The sequence below is a fragment of the Haliaeetus albicilla genome, chromosome 17 (assembly GCF_947461875.1).
Source record: "Haliaeetus albicilla chromosome 17, bHalAlb1.1, whole genome shotgun sequence".
Lineage (NCBI taxonomy): Eukaryota > Metazoa > Chordata > Aves > Accipitriformes > Accipitridae > Haliaeetus > Haliaeetus albicilla.
This window is the reverse complement of record NC_091499.1, coordinates 5,477,443-5,496,290: the sequence shown is the minus strand read 5'-3', so window position 1 is coordinate 5,496,290 and position 18,848 is coordinate 5,477,443. Positions and strand designations below refer to the sequence as shown.

The 18,848-nt window shown below is 41.0% G+C and overlaps 1 protein-coding gene across 48 annotated transcripts in view; it reads right to left on the bottom strand.

The window, feature by feature from the left end:
• Positions 1–1,989: 1,989 nt before the first annotated feature.
• The window catches only part of RIMS1 (regulating synaptic membrane exocytosis 1), a 338,964-nt gene continuing 322,105 nt past the window's right edge, over positions 1,990–18,848 (bottom strand). For all 48 annotated transcript variants that reach the window (XM_069804663.1, XM_069804664.1, XM_069804616.1 and 45 more), the window contains 5 exons: positions 13,667–13,808; positions 8,719–8,831; positions 5,817–5,918; positions 4,567–4,706; positions 1,990–4,211 (listed from right to left, as the gene is read on the bottom strand). In XM_069804663.1, coding sequence (XP_069660764.1) covers positions 3,993–4,211; positions 4,567–4,706; positions 5,817–5,918; positions 8,719–8,831; positions 13,667–13,808 — 716 coding nt within the window. In that variant the 3' untranslated portion in view covers positions 1,990–3,992. The remainder of the gene's footprint in view (positions 4,212–4,566; positions 4,707–5,816; positions 5,919–8,718; positions 8,832–13,666; positions 13,809–18,848) is intronic.

Below are 18,848 nucleotides of genomic sequence, written 5' to 3'. Positions count from 1 at the left end.
CTGAGAAAACACATGTATGGCCCCTGCATTTTCTTTTTCTCCTGGAAAAAATGGCAGGGCTGGGAGTGAGGTATTAATTGAGACTCTTGTTACTCTTGATAGATGTTTGCAGAGTTCTTAATCACTCAAGATGGCCAGAATACTCATTACCTGAGTTGAGAAACTGCATCCTTCAGTAACAATCTGCTTTCTTGCAGATTGCTTTCTTCTATGTCTGTAGAATTATAGTAGGGTAACATGGGGTGAGCATTTGGGGCTTGAAAGAGTGAGCCACATTGCTGTCTGCCATGACTTTCTTCACTTAAGGCAAAAGAAGAGTATGAGACCCATAATCCTTTTTCCTAGAATTAAATGGGCTATGAACAGTAGAGTAGTGACTACACAGGAGCAGCAAACAGCCGACTTCATAGAGGACAAAGACTGCAAGTAAAATCTTGGAGTATGCAGAACAGCCACTGAAGATCCACTCTGAACTTTTCTTGTATGTACAGCATATCATACCTGGGCTGAACTCGACTTTTGGGACTGTCATTTGTGAGTGAAAACAGGCAACAAAAGTGCATGTATCATTCCTCTGGGAATTACAAAGGAAGGAGATCATGAAGCTCCAGTTTGTCCGTCCTACCCACTCACAGCAGTTCTGATGTCTCTCTTAACACAAAAGGTCAAGGCCAAAAGCTTTTTCTCTGCCCACAAAGAGGGACGCTAAATTTGCATTTCAATGCAAAATTTAGAACATTTACTCATCATGAGGAAAATAACTGTCTGATTATATGGCAGGGATTATGAGTTCAGTATCTTTGCTCTTTCCCTGCGTATGGCATATAAGGCAGTACTGCACTCTCTAGGGAAAACCAGGAGGGAACTAAAGCTGATTTATCTGTGTGTTATAATCCCAACACTCGGCAATGAGTTTTTAAAAGGCAACAGTCCCTGGGAAAGGAGACCAGCACACAACTTCTCTGTCCTAGCACAGTCTACTAACTTCATTCCTGAAATCTTTGCATACGTGATCCCCGTTCATCAGAAACACCATAAAGGAAATAGTTCAGCACGTTCTTTTGCTGCTGTATTTTCTGTGCTTGAGCGGGAGATCACAAATGCTGAACTTTACTTATTTCTCAGGATCAGAAAGGAAAAGATACCCTAGGATTGGACACAGTATTCGAAGCCATGAGATTTATGAAATTGAAGGCTTTTTGCAACAGTATGACAAACTCTGTATTTAAACAGATCACTCCCACCACACAGAAGCAGAAATATAACATGCCTTTTGTTCAGAGATTTACCATGTTTAATTATTCATTTTTTTCAGTAGCTTAACCATGTATTCAGTTAAATAAAGTAATTAACAAAAGTGTTCAAAGTGAGGCAATATTGTCTTTATGTTATTTTTAAATCGTGATCAGGTATCTGTGTGACATGGAAAACTAAAAATCAAACAAAGTACATAATCTTTGCTTCTCTAATAAAATTTAGTGCCAAATTCTGCTCTCAGGTAGATTTCTATAAAGCATTGTCCCTAACAGCATTACAATACCAGGGCGTATTTCTGGGTTTAAAAAGTGCAAAAGATCAGGAGTTCTCACATCTTAAAGCACACACCAAATGGAGAGCTGGTGTCTGGCTCTAACACATACCGCCCCGCTGACCTCGTGCAAGCAGTCGCAGCATGAGTCAACTCCAATAAACTGATTTGACTTCACCAGATGGTAATTTGGCTAAATTTGCTTTTTGACTTCAATTTGCCTGCTTCAATGAATGAGAGCACAATTTGGCTCCTTTCTCGGTGAAAAGGAAGCCAACCAAACATGACTTTCACTAGGCCTCAGTTTTCGGCCCCAGATTTCAACACACACTATTACAGCAATCAAAAGAACCATAGAAATTACTTATCATTTTACTGTTCCTTAACACATTTCACACAGTCCTGCAGCGAGCAGAATCACAGATGAACCTCAGAACATACAGAGAGCACAACTACTACACTGGACATGAAAAGGAAATTTTATTAAACATGTTTACATAACATGAGTTGGAAGTTCATTTAAAAGCACAGGGGAGTGTTAAGACAAGTGGTCAAAATAGAAAGGTACTATCGAATTATAGCTAGTTGGTTTTTGGCCACTAAGACAGAACAGGATCTAGTAGTAGTGCACCAATGCTTGAGTTCTTCCTGCTCAGCAGGTCGAGCAGTAACCAATCTGCGCCCTATGGAAAGATGGGCAGAATAATTCCCACGTGTTGAGTAATAATAAATAGTTCACTTGGTGCAGGCAGTATGTCTATGAATTAAAACCTAGTGTGTACACAGTTTCTACATGTGTTACAGCCCCACAGTAGGAATCTACACCAAAATAGTTATTAGAAGGAATTTGGTCCGTACTACATCACGTTTTCCATAGGGTAAAAAATAAAGTCCATCTATAGACATTTAGCACCAGACTCACAGACCTAGCCTGGCTAAAACCTGCAAAATGTCTATAAGAAAAATGGATGGCTTAGATTTCTTGGTTACTTCAGTATAGTAATTACGAGCAAACTGTACAAGTACATGCAACATACAAGCTGGCCTATGTGGAACTAACATACATTATTAAATAACCTTTTTAATCTCTTTTTACAAAACGTGCATGCAGCTTTGAACAGTTCCAAGTCATGCTGCTCTATTTGTGTGATCACAAAATTGAATGGCCTGTAAAAGGAGGGGAAACATATCAATGCACCTGCAGGAATCTGCAGTTGTTCGCACATTTACAGAATATCACAAGGGATTTCAAGGCCAAGAATAACTCAAATGAATAAAAAGCAAATTGAAATTTGACTTTTTTTTTCTCCAAAAAGTAAGATATCTTGCGTTAAAAAATCAAGCCTTGTGCTTGCATCAATCTCAAAGAAATGTAAACTAAAATTTGATAAAAACATTAGTAAGTGCAGAATATTTCAACTGGAATTTCCAGTGAAACACTGAACAACTCATACCATGCTCTATCCAGGGCAGACAGGTGCGTCTGAAGCGACACACATCAGAGAAGCCTGGGTACAGCTGAAAGTGTCATATGCTCAATCCATTCCTGGTCAACATTTTGGGAAGTCAAATATACATTTATACACAGAAACGTAAATATTTCCTCTCCATTTCTAGGAGGAAAATTGCATTACTGGTAACATATTCAATGTCAAAATTAAGACTAAAGCTGCTTTATACCAGTCCCCAGCAGTAGTTGCAGAATTCTTCAAAATTCTTCCATGCAAAACATCATAAACATAAAAGTTATTATATATAATGCAAACATATCTGCTTTTTACAAAGAAAAAGTGGCACTGTGATGATTATTTATTTTTAAGAATATAACTTAGATTGGCCATTTGTTCTGGGTTCCCACGTGAGAGACTTGGAAGTACCAGAACAGAGAAACGATTTGAACTCGCTGGAATCGTAACTGTGGCTGTTGAACACTTTAACGATGCTTACAGAGATATGCTTCAGCCCTTTGTTGTTTGGTTTAGAAAAAGAAAGGAAGGGTCTCTGTTAGCGTTGTGAGGACTTCTACAAAACTAGCAGAATCACATGGCAAAAAACTAGTGGAAGTGACAAGTACAGAAAAACTGCTGAAACACCAGGAAGGTAACACTGCTTGAGGGCTCTCTCAAAATGTGAAAAAATACAACATTATTAACAGAGTGAGAGCTTCCAGTTTGGGTCATCTTTGACTTAGGTCGAATCTAAAGGTGTCTCTCTCTCTCTCTCTTTTTGTTTTTTTTTTTTGATCATTATAAGCATCGGTGATAGCCGCGAATAGATTGGCCGTATGTGATAAACCTTTGTTCTGTCAATTTAAGCCATCTCTCGACAAACAGACATATGTTTGGATAACTACTACAAGCAAAAACAGAAGTGATTGTCTCTCTCCAACAGTGTTTTTTGATCATGTGAATATCTGGTTCCAACTGTCATCCTGGGTGATGTTTCTATTAGACAGCACCTGCTACTATGATCTAATGCAGGGAGGCCCAGTTGAACTTTCCAGAGATGACTGGGAAGCCCTGCGTGTCAGGGGAGTCAAGGTTGGATCCACTAGTGATGAAGGTGGAAATAATTTATACCAGCCTATTACCACACTGGACAGATCCAGTTCCTCCAGAAGGATCTGGGCAACTCCCATGAAGCATTTGTGGTCCATTCGGCCATAGTCTCCCCAAACTATTACCTGGAAGAAGATAAAATACAGGTTCAGCATTGTCCCCAATCCCATGCTCATATGTTCACTCCTGCTCTTGTTATGTGTAGCATAAGGAAAATGTTATTCAAGGGTGAAAGATTGCTCCCTCTTGTGGGAAAACCTAATGGCAGGACAGGAGCGAGAGTCAACAAAAGAGAAATGTTTAATACAGCCAGACATTTCACAGGTCTGAAACCACAAGCCACAAGGATGCGTTTGCTGGTATTTATAAAATTAAATGCTTAGTGAGTTGGAATGGGTTTATGCATATTGCTTAAAGTTAAGTAAACACGCAAGTGCTTCTCCAAATTATAGCCTAAAATGGGATTAAGAAGCAACTGACCTGAAGGACTTTACCCTGTGGACTTTCATCAAAAACCAGTGTCTGCTGGTACAAAGGATCAAGGGTCTTCCGTGCAATTCTTGTTTTCTTCTTAGCTATACACGTTCCATTTTCCAATAAATACACTTTGACATACGGAGCTGCAAACAAAACATCATGAGTTTTATGTTTGGACTTAAAAACTTCTACATTGCACATCTGAGCTGGATGACAAATGCCTTAAAAGGAAGCTGAGTGGAGAGAAAATGACACACATTATCTTCACTGTATAATCTGAATACAATTATATTCTTAAAATAAATGACGTGGCCCATAAGAAATCAATTTGATTTTTATAAACTTTGAATGTAATGATCTAAGATGTTACTAACAACAATTATGTTTCATGCATGCCTGTCATTTTAAAAACACTTTCTTTTGCCAGGAATTAACTGTCCCTGTTAGCTACTCTGGAGTCTCTATGCATGTTTAGGGGTCAGAGATATTTAACAAAAATAAGACTTTCATGTTTCATTGAAAGGAATATTTTAAACTAAGTCATTCCAATAACAGACCTTAATTGCTCTTTCATCTTCGGCTCCTAAGGAGGTTGTAAAGAACCATTTTGGCAAAATGTTATCTAAAACAACTGCTCCAGTTATTTCGGTAAGCAGTGGTTCCGGTAGCAATTATAAATCTCCTCTAACAAAGATTTCTGTAAATAATTAGAACGTCAAAAAATGTCCTTATAAAATGTTACAATATTAAATCTCATTCGTTATACAAATTATTGACACTGGCACTAGCACAACCTGCTGTCTTCCTGAAGCACTGTTGCATACAGAAGATCCTGGCATGTGGTGGGTTTGTTAAGCTCCTTGTTCAAAGCACTTTCATCTGTTCTCCACCTCTTGTTTTGACGTGGAACAAACACAAAGGACTTCATCTACATTGACAAAGCCCCTCTGAGATATATGACTTGCCTAAGATACGCAGAAATATTTCTGCAAATGTTCCTTCCAGAACGGATGTTGAGCTGCTGAAAATCCTTCCTTGGAAGGTGGCATGCAACTGGCAGATGCAAGGCAGTAAAAATTGGATATTGGTAGCAAGGATATCTCCACGCACACATTCCTTGTTGAAAAGCAAACCAAAAAAATGTAAATGGAGTGACAGCTAACGAGGAGCTTAAAAAGTCTCCGATCCCCAGCTCATCAACATATTTCATATTTTTGTTTTCTGTTCATGTATTGTCTTTTTTTTTTCCTTACCTGGGGTAGATTTGGAGCCAGGTTTTTGTGTGAGGCCACGGGCTCTAATGACTTCTACTTCTAATTGGCCCTTTTTATCCACCATTCCAATCTGGATGTCACCTGAGAGGGAGAAGAAAGAAGCCCAGATTTTAGACAAGCAGTGCGCCCCAGAAAATAGGGTATGAGAGTGAGAAATAGAAAGACTAGTTTGCTACTAGTCTGCTGCGTTAGTGTGCTTGTCACCTCTCCTCCTGATCCCTTTAATTTTCCCATCCTTAAACCACGACTAAAAGATATGCACTTAGGGAGCACAGTGCCCTCTCTTGGTGTATGGTTTATATCAGAGCTCAGTATTTCTGATCCATGGAAGCAGACAAATTCACAGCAACACTATGGTATAACCACCACACCTTTAATTTTGCACTGGCAAATTATCTAGAGACATCGCACCTAGGACTGTTGCTCCAGCGTGCCAGTCACTGCCATGTGCTGCCCTGACAGCAGTCCCACACTCAGAGAGCCTAAAACCCAAACTCATGTTCAGAAATCCCTTCGGCTGGAAGCTTCTGCCTCCAAGCTGAGACGCAAGAGCTGGCAGTGCAAAGGCTCCTTGTCTGGTGAAGGAGGAAGGAGAACTGCTGGTAGAGGCTAACGTTGAAACCTTCTTCTGTAACTACAATTGCCTGACTGGATCCTCAGCGTAAGGCAGAGGCGCCAGCCGCACGAGGCACGCAGGCATAGCACAGCTTCAGAGAATGATGCCCTGCCCCTCAGGAGCTCAAAAGAGGTCTTTTTTCTGCAACGGTCTCCAACAAGTACAGGGGTGACAATTTTCCTCTTTTTATCAATATTCCACACCCATTTTTGGTGTGAATAAAATGATGCAACACGTTAAAATAAGAAGCAGCTTTTGCTACTAAATAGTCAAACTTTTTTCCCTGCCTGAGTTCTGACAAATGACATTTCCTGCAGAAAAAGGAAACTACTTAGTCCGAGACCAAGCACTGTTCTGATCTAGATCAACAAAATGGAAGGGACGTGAACTATGGGCTGATGCGCAAAAGCTTTCTATCTCTATGGTTTCATATATCATGGAATCAGCTGGGTAGAAATCTAACAGGCCACTTAGAATAAACAATGCACAGTGTGATGACATGGGCAGCTACGTGACACCTGTGCAAATAAATGAACTACGCATATATCCATGAAACACATGAATATGTATGTATTTGACATGTAAACTCCAACTGTCTAGAAAAACACGCTCACGAATAGATGGTCCTGAACTACAGAATTTGGGGTCTGGATTTAGAAAGACAGCATTTTGAAATTAACTGGGCATGCAATTTTTCACATGCTTGTCTAACAGTATATTAAAGCAGTGTTTAGACCTTGGTACTTGAGGTATGACAGAGCAGCAGGGAACATTTCTTTATCAATCAAACTTTGCTTGAATAAACAGAGCCCTGTGTTGCACTAAAAATAGTTCACAGGAAAATTCCAACAAGCCTTTTTAAGAGCACATCTCTGTATCGCATATCCAAAATAAAACATGCAACAGGGAACCAGAAGGGGGAGCGATAATACAAACATTTTCAAATCGTCACTAGTGAAAGGGTACCACATAGAAGGTCTTCTGAAAATTGTTAAAAAGCTTGATTGAGTGCTTTTTTGGGGGCCAAAACTTGAGCCTTTAGTAAATAAAGCAGTTCTAAGAGGTGAAAACAAATGTACTACTCAAGTAACCTGCAGAAAAATATTTAGTTAGAAAAGGATTAAAATAAAGAGACGGAAGAAATCTAGACCCTTACATTCGTACCAGTAGAGCAACTTAGATTTTTATTGGGCAAATCATCTCACAAATACCTCCTCTTTCAAAATAATAATAAAAAATATGGATTTAACAAGTTTGGTGCTTATTAATGCACCAGTAAGTAGAAGTTACTTGGACTTACACAGCAGCCCTTGACTTAGGGGGTAACTCAAAGCATTCTCAAGAAAGTTTCTGTCTCCTCCTGCTCACAAGTTGGGAGGGAAACACTCTCTTCTGCAATTTTTCTTTCTGTTTCTCTCTCCTTTTTCAGAAGCGGCTCAGTAGCCCTTCCTGAAGCTGATTCTCCCAAGAGAGCTGTACTGAAGCATTGGCCATTTATAATTTCCAGCAGGAGAAGTATGGTTAAAGTAGTGGATCAAGGACTCCTCACTTAGCATCCTAAAGCATGTCAAAGAATTGCTCATATATAAGCAAAAAAAAAAAAAAAAAAAAAATCAAACCTTTCCCAGGATACCTACACAGCACTGCACTATTGAACACCTTATACACTCATACTCTGTTTATAACCAAGGTACAGCTAATGCTACTAAAGGGAAATAAATACAGACTGGTCTGGAACACAGAGAAGATCACAGACAGCCCCAGGCAGCTGCTGTAGGAAAGGATTTTGTCTCTTTCATGACAAAGACTGGCTTTATCAGCAACTGATTATTGGGCATTGTAAATGTGGGCAGAAGTTTCACATTCTGGGGTTAGATGAACTAAGTTTGGACAAGTGCAGAGTTTGGCCAGGAACTGTCTGTCACATCCAATATAATCTGTGGAAAGTAAATATAAACTCTGAACAGCTGAGATTTTGCAGTGAACTACAATTGGAGAAGCCACAATAATTTTGAGTGGGAAGTGCAACCCCTATCTTCAAATTGCAAATGAAATTAGCTGACACCTCAAATGGAGCAAATACTGTTTCTCATCTCATTTTGGATGCTAGCGTGCTAGGAATATCAGTGACCGCGTATGGGACCTTCATGTTTACAGTGAAGGAAGCCACTTCGTAAAAGTCTTTTTGGTGCTGTAGTCTGGCAGTGTGTGCATTAGTTAATTGGCTTATTTTTCATTTAACAGAGGAGAATGTATTATTCTTACCCATGGCAGGGGTTGCTAGCGTTTGTCGGCCTACTAACTGTGCAGGTCCAAGTCCGTCGAGGAAATCACTAAACTGACTGTCAGCGCCCAGCCGTACTCCAGGAAATATTAAGCTGAAGACAAAATAAAAGCTGATTAAGCATAAGAACAGGATTAATTTCTATTGTCCTACAGTATTTACCTCAAAATTACTACTGATACAAAGCAAGCAGCTCAGGATGTGCAACCACAAATTGTTCTGCAGCATCAGGAACGAGCTGTCTCCCGTGGACCCCAAAGAAGTGTAGTGAAATTCTGCACATGGGCCCAAAGTAGTCCATAAAACAGTTCTGGCTAAGGAGTTCTCTAGGTGAGAGCCTAGTGAAGGGCCTGACAAGCGAATAAACTATGAGTGACCTTGTATGAGAAAACATAAAAAGCCTCATGAACTTTAATAGTCTATCATTCTTCATTCTTGAATGCTTGCTTTGCCTTGTAATACTGTTTTATATCTATACATACATCCAAACCCCATCCTTATCAGTTAGAACAAAAAAGGGAAAACAGTTGTATACACTAAATTAATCTGATTGCTGCAGCTGTTTAATGAAGCAGTAAACTGGCAGGTAGTAGTAGTGTTGATTAGAGCTAATGCCACTCCCTAGCCAAAATATTCTGGTAGCCACATCTGGATCTACAGTTGGTACCCACCCCTCTTTCAGGACACAAACTGAACTGTAATACATCAGCACAGAATATATGGAAACATTCCAGGTCAGGCTGGACGGGGCTCTGAGCAACCTGATCCAGTTGAAGATGTCCCTGCTCACTGCAGGGGGGTTGGACTAGATGAGCTTTAAAGGTCTCTTCCAGCCCAAACCATTCTATGATTCTACGATATGTGCTTTTCCAAGCTGCTTTCTTGTATTCCAGGATCTCCACTTTCTTTTAGATAGATATATAGTCTCCAAACAATAACAAAAGAAACAAACAAACAAAAAAAGAGAGAGAAAGAATGATCCATGGTGGGGAGACTCAGCTTTGACTTCCTCATCACAATTATGAGGAACAGAAGAACAGACTTTGAACCAAGTCTAGATAGCATCTTATCCAGCAGGCCATCCACCACTCTGTACCTGCTTGTCCCTCAAAGGAAATTCCCTGTTAGACTGGAGAAAATGATAACAAAACTTCCTAATAAAATTTGATTTCCACAGATCAGGCTTACGTGCTCCAGTCACTCATTTCACACTGAAAACTCTTTGCAAACCCCAGTTCGTTGGATAGGAAAAGCCCATTCCTCTCTTCAAGACTAATTGATTTTACTATGCTTGCCTAAGTGACTGCCTGCAACTAAAGCTGGCCAGAAAATATCAGCACAGTGCTTTTCGTTAGAACACTCTGATTTACAAAAAGGTAAGCTTTTCACGTAAGTTTAATTTTAAGAAAACTTTTTTTTAAGAAGGTTTCTTTAGATGGAGGAGGAAAAGAACCTCAAGGTCTGCAGTTCAACCGTGAGCCCACCAGTCACAGCATTCACCTAACCTCGAGATGCAGCTTCAAGCCCACCCTTTCTGACAAGGCACACAGTCTGCTTTTCTCCCCAGTAGCGCTACTTGTTCACTCTTGCCCCTGCTATGAAAAGTTTCTTGCTCATTTCTTTGGCCTTTCCCCCCAAACATGTTACATTTTGCTATGGAATGACTAACAACATTGAAAATATTCACTTTTCAGACATCTGAAGGTTATGAAGTACACATTCACCTTAATGTGTATTAATTCTGATTCATTAACTCCAGATATGGGCCAAGCAGAAGAATGCAACATGGTACCTGGGGTACGTACTGTAGGAATCTGCTTTCTCAGCTGAGCTACACATTAATTGGTCTTATGAAATGCAGGATGAGCATGATACTGTCAATAAACTATGTGATCCTGGAAGTAAAGTCAGTATGATAATGTACACACACAAGGAAGGAAAAGTAGCCTGTGCAAACTTAAGCATTTCCTAATTGTCATGATTACCTGCCTACAGTAATGTCAAGAGTGAACTATGGACAAAATACTACTAAAACGACCAAAGTCAAGCTCTCACTGATTTTGATGGGAATCTCACAAGAGACAGGAAAATCCTAGCAAAGAGCTTTGCTATTCTGAATACAATGTGCTATCAAAACCTGATTCCTGCTCACACTAGAAATAACATCTGAAGTTAAAGGTGACATTTCTAATGTTCGAAAAAGTCCCAGAAGAAGGAGGGAGAGAGGGAGAGGATTTTAGGATCAGGTGGCACAGTGCATGTACCCCTGATTATGTGATGCAGTTGTGCGCCTTTCCTTCCACCTTGCAGCTGCGTCCAACTTATGTTCTACAAATAAGCCAGTGATGCAAGTGGGGGAAGTGATTAAACAGTAGAAAATTGTTTTATTGGTCATCTTTCTTATAAGAATCTCTGTGTTTAACATTTTTCACTCACTGCAATCTAAACCCAGAGCTGCTGTAACTAACATTGTTCTACCAAACTCATGCAAGTTTGCAGAGCATCTGAGGATTTGGTCTATAGCTAAATCACAGAATCATAGAAAAACAGAAGACTTCAGAGAAGTTTTCTAAGCCACAAAGAACAGAGCCCTCTGGTATCCCTTTTGCCTATGGCATTGTGTCCTGTTTAAGGAATGTTTCTCTTCCTTCATTGCAGCAAGATATATTTAACTGTTTCACCTGAGTTTTGTTACCTGCCTCCTTTGGCCCATTCTCCTGGGCTTCCCTTCAGAGCCACTGTTTGATATTGGTGGTGGTCTCACTTCACTGGCGTCACTGTTTCTTTACTCTTGCCAGAGATTGGAATAGGGACGTGGAGATCAGGGTCAGTGGTTAAGGCTAAGGTCAAGTGCGAACTGGGTTTGCAGTCAGGTTTGCAAACCTGCATTGAGGTTTACAACCTCAATGAAGTTGAGGTATACTGAGGAACAGGAATCAACCAGAAGAGCTGGTAACTCTATTAAACCAAAGTCTGGGACAGAAATATAGTGAAAAGTTAGGGAGCCAGCGCCAAAAGTATGGATCAAAAAAGCAGGACAAACATGGTCAGATGTGAAGAAATCTATTGTATGAGAGCCCTGAGAGAGGTAAGGAGAATTGTCAGAGGCAGAACTGGTGCTGGAACAAGAGATGGGGAGCAGGCACAGGAGCTAAGGAGGCAGAAACAAGACATAAGATACAGATCGTGTGACTACCACCTTGTGATAGCTCACTTTACCTTGAAGGTGGACCTAGTTCTAAAGGACAATTTTCAAACTAAGTCCCGCTATGCACACCCAGCCTGCAATATGTCCCAATAAGAAGCAAGCACACTTGCTCTCTTCACTGCCTTACTCAGAGACTGATTCTCAAGTCAACAATTTCAGGGTCTACCTTGCAGTTTCTGTCCTTCAGATGCCTGCTGTGACCTCCAGATCCAGACCTTGGCTGCCCCAGCCTTGCCAAATCTGTTTACACACTCTGAGGGTGGAGCAGAGGATTAAGCTGTTCCCCTGAAAAGATCATCACTGTCAGTGCTGGGCTCCCACCTCTCCCATACTGCTAACCAGGGAAACAGGCTCCCCCAGCTCCACCTTAGCAGGGTCCAGTTTACTGGGCCCTTTGCCTCCACGGCGAGTGACTGGTGCCTTACAGACTGACACTGCAGCACAAAGAAAGGAAGGAGGATGGCAGGATGGAGTGTTGAAAGAGTAAAGGTAATGCCCTATCATAGAGTCATAGCGGGAGAAATACTGGGATATTTTACTCTTGTCCTTCACTCTTCATCTAATGCTTATTTACTCTGAGTTATTCATGATAGAGCCTGTTTTCTTACATGGCTCTTGCAATTCTTAGATTTGTCAAAGAATCGTAGAATGGTTTGGGTTGGAAGGGACCTTAAAGACCATCTAGTTCCAACCCCCTTACCTTCCACTAGATCAGGTTGCTCAAAGGCCCGTCCAACCTGGCCTTGAACATTTCCAATGATGGGACACCCATAAGTTCTCTGGGCAACCTGTTCCAGTGCCTCACCACCCTCACTGTAAAAAAATGAGGGTGGTGAGATCATCTGATGATGAAGAAACTGCACCTTTACACAGCTCCTTGCCACCACCATGGCTGCCCCTGGCTCTTCGTGCCTTATACAATGTGCAATAGCAATTGTGGTAACACGGTAAGCGTATAAAAAGATGAAGACAAAAAAGTCCCAATCTCTCATTTTTTCCAGGTCTACAGGGTGCAATTTGCCTACCCCTGGTTTCTTCTTTTGTGGGGAGGCATCTTCTAAGAATTTCCTAGTGACCACTGTGCCCTGGCACAGAGGGTAGAGTCCCACTGAGAGCTGTGAGGAGACTGGACTATTCACGCACAGTTTTGTGTCAGACCTGCCTTTGTTCTCCTTTCCTACATATTGAGTCAGTCAGCAGTGAATGAAAACAGCTGCCCATTCCCCACCGTTGTCTGCCTGATTTCAGCTGATGGGGCAGCTGGACTCTGGGTTTACAGTTCTCAATAAGAGACTTGGACTAACTCCAGACTAAACTTTCTTTGTATATAGTATTACTGAACAGAGTTTCATATCACAGGGATTTACATACAACATCTGAAGTTTAACTCTGAGTTAATCCAAACATAACTCAAAGAAAAAGTACCCCTATGTTTTGTTTTGAATAACGCGGTCTGAATTTAGTTGTCTTTTGATGAATAAAATGCCTCACCGGATGACAGGGAAAATGTGAATCCTTAAGAAGTCCTCTCTCAATTTCAGTTTTCAAGACATTTGTGTTACATGCCTAAAATAGTTCAGTTTTGCAAATGTTTCAAGAGGAAGAATCTGTACGCAGAGCTATCCCCTTCAGCCAGAGCTGGGACCTCTGTTCACATCCCAAGTTTTCTTACAAAGACAAGAAACTTCTCCTACATTGCTGATATTTTTAATGCCACTTACTTGCCCTCAGAGCTATAACTATTTATGCTGCCGTCAGTGGATTCCCGACTTGGCTGTCGAACCATACGACTTCTCATCTCTGCTGCCATTCCCGTCTCTGTGCTTCTCTGTATCGTGCTCTTTAGCTTCTTGTTGCCAGCCTCTGAAAGCAGAGAAAAAGAAGCAATAGTTAGAATAACAACTTAGAGCAAAGCCTTTCCTTGCAGTTTTTCCCCAACAACAGTGAACTGACTTGACCATTACTATTTAATAATACAACAGACTATTCTGATCAAAGAAGGAATCTCTCTTCTTCAGTTGCAAACTGGCAATGGCTTCTCTTTAAAAGGGATGCAACCTGCAAATCTTCATTAGGGCAAACTGTTAGAAATTAGGTGTCTTATTAATGACCTTTACACAGTTGGAATGTAGACAGGATGACTGTGATAGTGCCTGCTAACCACATACTTGGTAAGGTGTCTCTAGCCACCTTGTTAGTTAGGTTGGGTGACTACAAAAGGAGTTACAACTCTCAGAAAAAAAGAGGGGAAAAAATCCTTCATGCATTCCACAGAAAAATGTTAAGTACTAAAATACTTAGTATCAAAAATATAATAATGTGTTTTGACTCAGCAAAATCGTACTTTTCACCACAGAAATTCTTCAAAGTACACAGTGACCTTTACATAACTTCTGATCTCAGCACTTCCTAAGCAGAATTAACTCTTGGAGAATTTGTTTGGGAGACGACGGACTTCACAGTCTAGGCTTGCAACCGAACACTACCGAGTAATGCAAATCTTGTGAAATTCTTTAAAGACTCGATCCATTTGGAAAAGCTTCCATCACACATTCTTTAAAATGCAATTTGTGTTCCACCTGGAAGGTTTCATGTTACCCTTGCACAAGGAGAGCTTCCAGTCCCTTACAGGGGTGGTTATGGGCTCAAGATGCAACGGTCAATCAAAGAATTCTGCTGTTGCATGGCAGAAATTATGCTTCTAGATGACGATAATTGTTCTCAGAGATCTATAATTGAAAAACTTCCACCAAAGTCTCTGTGTGATGTAATAGCGTGTGCTGACTTCAAACTCAGTGTCCTGTTCTTTTGCATTTAGTTCAGCCTATCATTCAATGGGTAACATTAGTTTCTCTCAGGAAGTAATAGATTTGACAAAGTTCCACGTAAGTGCATGCAGAAACATTCTTCTCCTGCATTTGTCCCTTCATTTCAGTGCTCCTTCATTTGCTCTCTGCGAAGTCTGTGCTTCCTTTTCACAGTCTGCTCAGGGGAGCGTCTGAAAAAGTCAATGTTTCTTCCACTTCCACCTGCTGTGGACTGGATTGCTCTGAAAAATTTCTCACCTTCCTGTTTCACATGGACACCGTTGATGTTTGAAGCTGACAGATCTTGACTTTTCTTCACATAAAAGTTATGGCTTTGGCAGCCCCGCGACATCCATTGCTCAGGGTGTTTAACCGTGCTGCGGAGAACAGCTCACCCTTGCTCTTTGGGTCTGCAGAGCTGGTGGAGGGCAAGGAGAAATCATACCACAGAGCAGCTCCCCCTCCCCGAGTTATCACGGTAACCTCTCCAGAGCTAGCAGAGAGACAGCAAACGTGGCCAAAGCGAAAAAGAAAGAATTCGTGTATTGGGCTTAGAGGAGAGAGACATCAGCACAGCAAAAGGGGCTGTGGTTTTCCTCTCATGCCTTCTGGAGCAGGGGTTGTTTACCTATGGCCACCCAGAAGCAGAGAAACTGCTGAGCAGAAGAAATCAGCTATTTCCACAGATCCTTTACTCCTTTCTGAGGCCAACAGCTCTGAGGTTTTGCTGTGGGCCACTGCAACTCATCCAAATTCCCGGTCCTTGGTCAGCTGAAAAGGCATTATTCAGTGCTGCTAAACATGAGTAGAGTAGGCTGGACAAGGTACACCAGGCAGACCAGGTTCTGCTTGTGGACAGTGCAGGTGGCTGTGGAAGGTATTTGCTGGAACTTCAGTGACTCCATATGTAGAAAATCAAATGCTACATTTTGGACCCGAGCTTTATGTTTAAAAACAGATGGTGTGTCCAGCACATCGACGCTGAAAGGTAAGCTGAGCATCAAAAATTAATCAAAAGGCAGCCTAGGAAGCATAGCCCACATGCAGAGCCCTACACCAAAGCAGGACTCTCACACTTTCAGTAGCTACGCATTTGCCACCCATATTGTTTTGGGCTTTTCTCTTTTGCTGGGACCTGTCTGAAAGTTTCCATCTGCTTCCATCTGCTCCTACAAAGCAGGTGAGATTACGTGGTTTACCCCCTGCCTTCTTTTCCGGAGCCAGCCAGATCAGGCAGCATGAGCAGAAGGATATAATATGGTAGAGCCTGAAATCTGGGGGCCTGAATAGGGTTGCCTGTGAGTATTCACGGCTCAGGAAATGGGAGTGATGGGACACTAAAGGTAGCTACAAGATCATCATGACCTTGGCACAAATTGGGAAAGAGATGTTGCTCTGGACCACCTGGACAACACGGTGGGTGCTGGAACTTAGGGATCTGAACCAGGCTGAAGAACATATTCATAGAAATAACCACTGTAAAAAATATCCATGGGTGACATTACAGAAATGAATATTTAGCTTTGAGCCACAGCAGAGATTGAAAATAGCAAGTGGGTTTTTCAGAAAGAGTAATTTTATATTATCATGGATAATGTCCATGTTGCTGCTTGAACATACTTCTTTGCTGCACAGGTTTTAAATGCACAGACCATGAAGTAGGAATCCTTGTGCACGGCCATAAGCAAGTCCACAACCTTGTCTCGCTGTGCTGCAAATACCAGACTGTCTTTTCCCGAATGTTTTTCAAGACACTGCTCTCTGCCTTACTCTGCTGGATTCCACCTCTTTTTTTTCTTGTCAACATTTTTTTTCAGGTTGAAAATTAAAACAAATTCTTTTTGCCTCCTCTTGTAAGTGCTACTAGTATCCACAACATTTCCTGGGAAAACTAGAGTCCTCCTGCATATTTCATTGTACAACCTCAGTCTTAATATTCTGTAGTACAATCAGAAATATAACATAAAAGTAACCCAAGACAGAAGGGTAAAATACCTCAAGAGTTCTATGGCATAAAGGGAATCGCCTTTGCCCATGACTAAGAACCGAAACACACGTTGCACAGGTTTTGGATGTTTTAACCTTGGTCAGTTATGCAGATCATATTTTTTTCATCCACTTATAGCACAAAAAGTAATGAGAACAGTTTGTCTTGTTGGTGTACTCCTGTAAACTTCTCAGCAAAACCTAGTTCTGCAAGGGAGGGAGGTGGTTAGCATACAGTGGAATTGGGAACTGCTGTTATTTCTAAAGCTGCCCCAGTAATACGAAGTCACACTTTGGGGTACAACTTCCAGTCCTGCCTTAACTGCACAGTGAAATACAGAATCCGAACAACTACCAGTGTTTCTCCTGTTCTTGATAATGTGTTCTTTTTAAAACTTTCATTTTCATCTGGTATTACTTTTAATCTAGCAGTTCTGCATATATCTTTGGAATGCTGCCTTTATACGAATAGTACAAGTTTGTAAAATATTTAAGTTCAATATCTATGATATATTGAGAAGATTTGCTACTCTTGCCTAGTTATCTATTGCAAAATGCTTGGTCCTGCTTCTGATTTTTATTAGTTTGGTATGTACAATTAAATTTTATAATACATTACAGTTATTTGCCTGCACTGTGTAAATTACACCATATTCATTGTGCAGACTGAAGATAAACTGTCCCTATACTGAATACCATTTAGGTGCAAAATTTATTCCAAAATGGCCTGTATGCTTCTGTCTGCTGTGTCAGTTATGTAAGGCTTTCTGCAAGCAGAAATGCAGATCGATGTGTATAAATTGCATGTAAACGTATAGTTTAACAGGTACAAGCTAGAGAAAGACTATTATAGAGCAACTGTGATGAACATTTTGGCAGATTTAATAACTGATGCAAAAGGATCATAAAGCAGCCATCTGCAGCTACAAAACATACACAGTTTGTAAGCATCTTGCAATTCATCAAGAGCCTCGTTTTAGCACTCCTGCTACAACACACCGATGCACGTGTGCAATGTGCTATTTCAGTCTATGTATTGTAAATACAGCCTATAGGGATTCTTTTTTGGTCTGACAAGAAACTGGTCCCTGATTTTGGTTTTCTCAGACAAGAGCAAATTAATGGAGATCCTGATCTAAGTAATGAAGAAGAGCAAAAAGCAAGCTCGTTAGTGTACGCGCTGTCTCACATTTGCACAAAATATCAATGCAGTTGATGTGTCCCCAATTTCTGTACTTCCTCATCACCTTCAAGTATAGCAGCCAGGAAACACCATTGACAACAGAATTATATTAGCGAGAAAGGGTCAGTGATAGTATCTATAGAATTAAGATGGCCTACTGGAGATACCTGAAGGCTAGCTTTACGTTTCTAAAGGCATCCAATTCAGAGATGGCAAAGCCAGGACAAATGGCCCAAAATGACTTGAATCCATGACTGCTCTTAGCGAAGGCATGTTGCACATGGCATCACCATTGGCCTGGCTTTGTCATTGGTGATTTAGTCAGTAGGACAGTGTTAGAGATCTCTGCAGGGCAGAAGACGACAATCCTGACATTGTCTTCTATGTACTGCCTATAGGGAGAGGTGCCTTGAGCGAGCATTGCCCAGAATCATACCTGAGGGCAACTGGTTGGTTAGCACCAAAAAAAGAACTTTACACACATGCAGCACCTGGGTATGTGGCATGGAAAATTCGTGACTCATTCAAAAGAACGCTCCAGAGAACAAAGCATACACCACTGCTAAATCCACTAATGAAAGGGCTAATAAGAAGGGTACTAATACTCAATGTCATTGCATGACTCAAGGGCAAATTATTCACGGTATCAAGCACGCTCATGCATCCAAAGAAAGCCTAAAAGGACTACAGCTCCAAGCCAGCTCTGACTGAAACCTGGCAGGACTGTGACCATATTGTTGGTTTGCACACTGACTGTGCGAGACACCACCAAGATTACGCCAACTGGAATAGTAAGGGTCATCCTCAATTCAAAGAACTATAAAAAGAAAAGCCAAGGGGCACATTTCCTTCTGGTCCTTTCTGACGTGCTACTGATTTTACAACCTCAAATTTAGCTGCTGGGAGACCTGCTGAGTTACAAGTTCT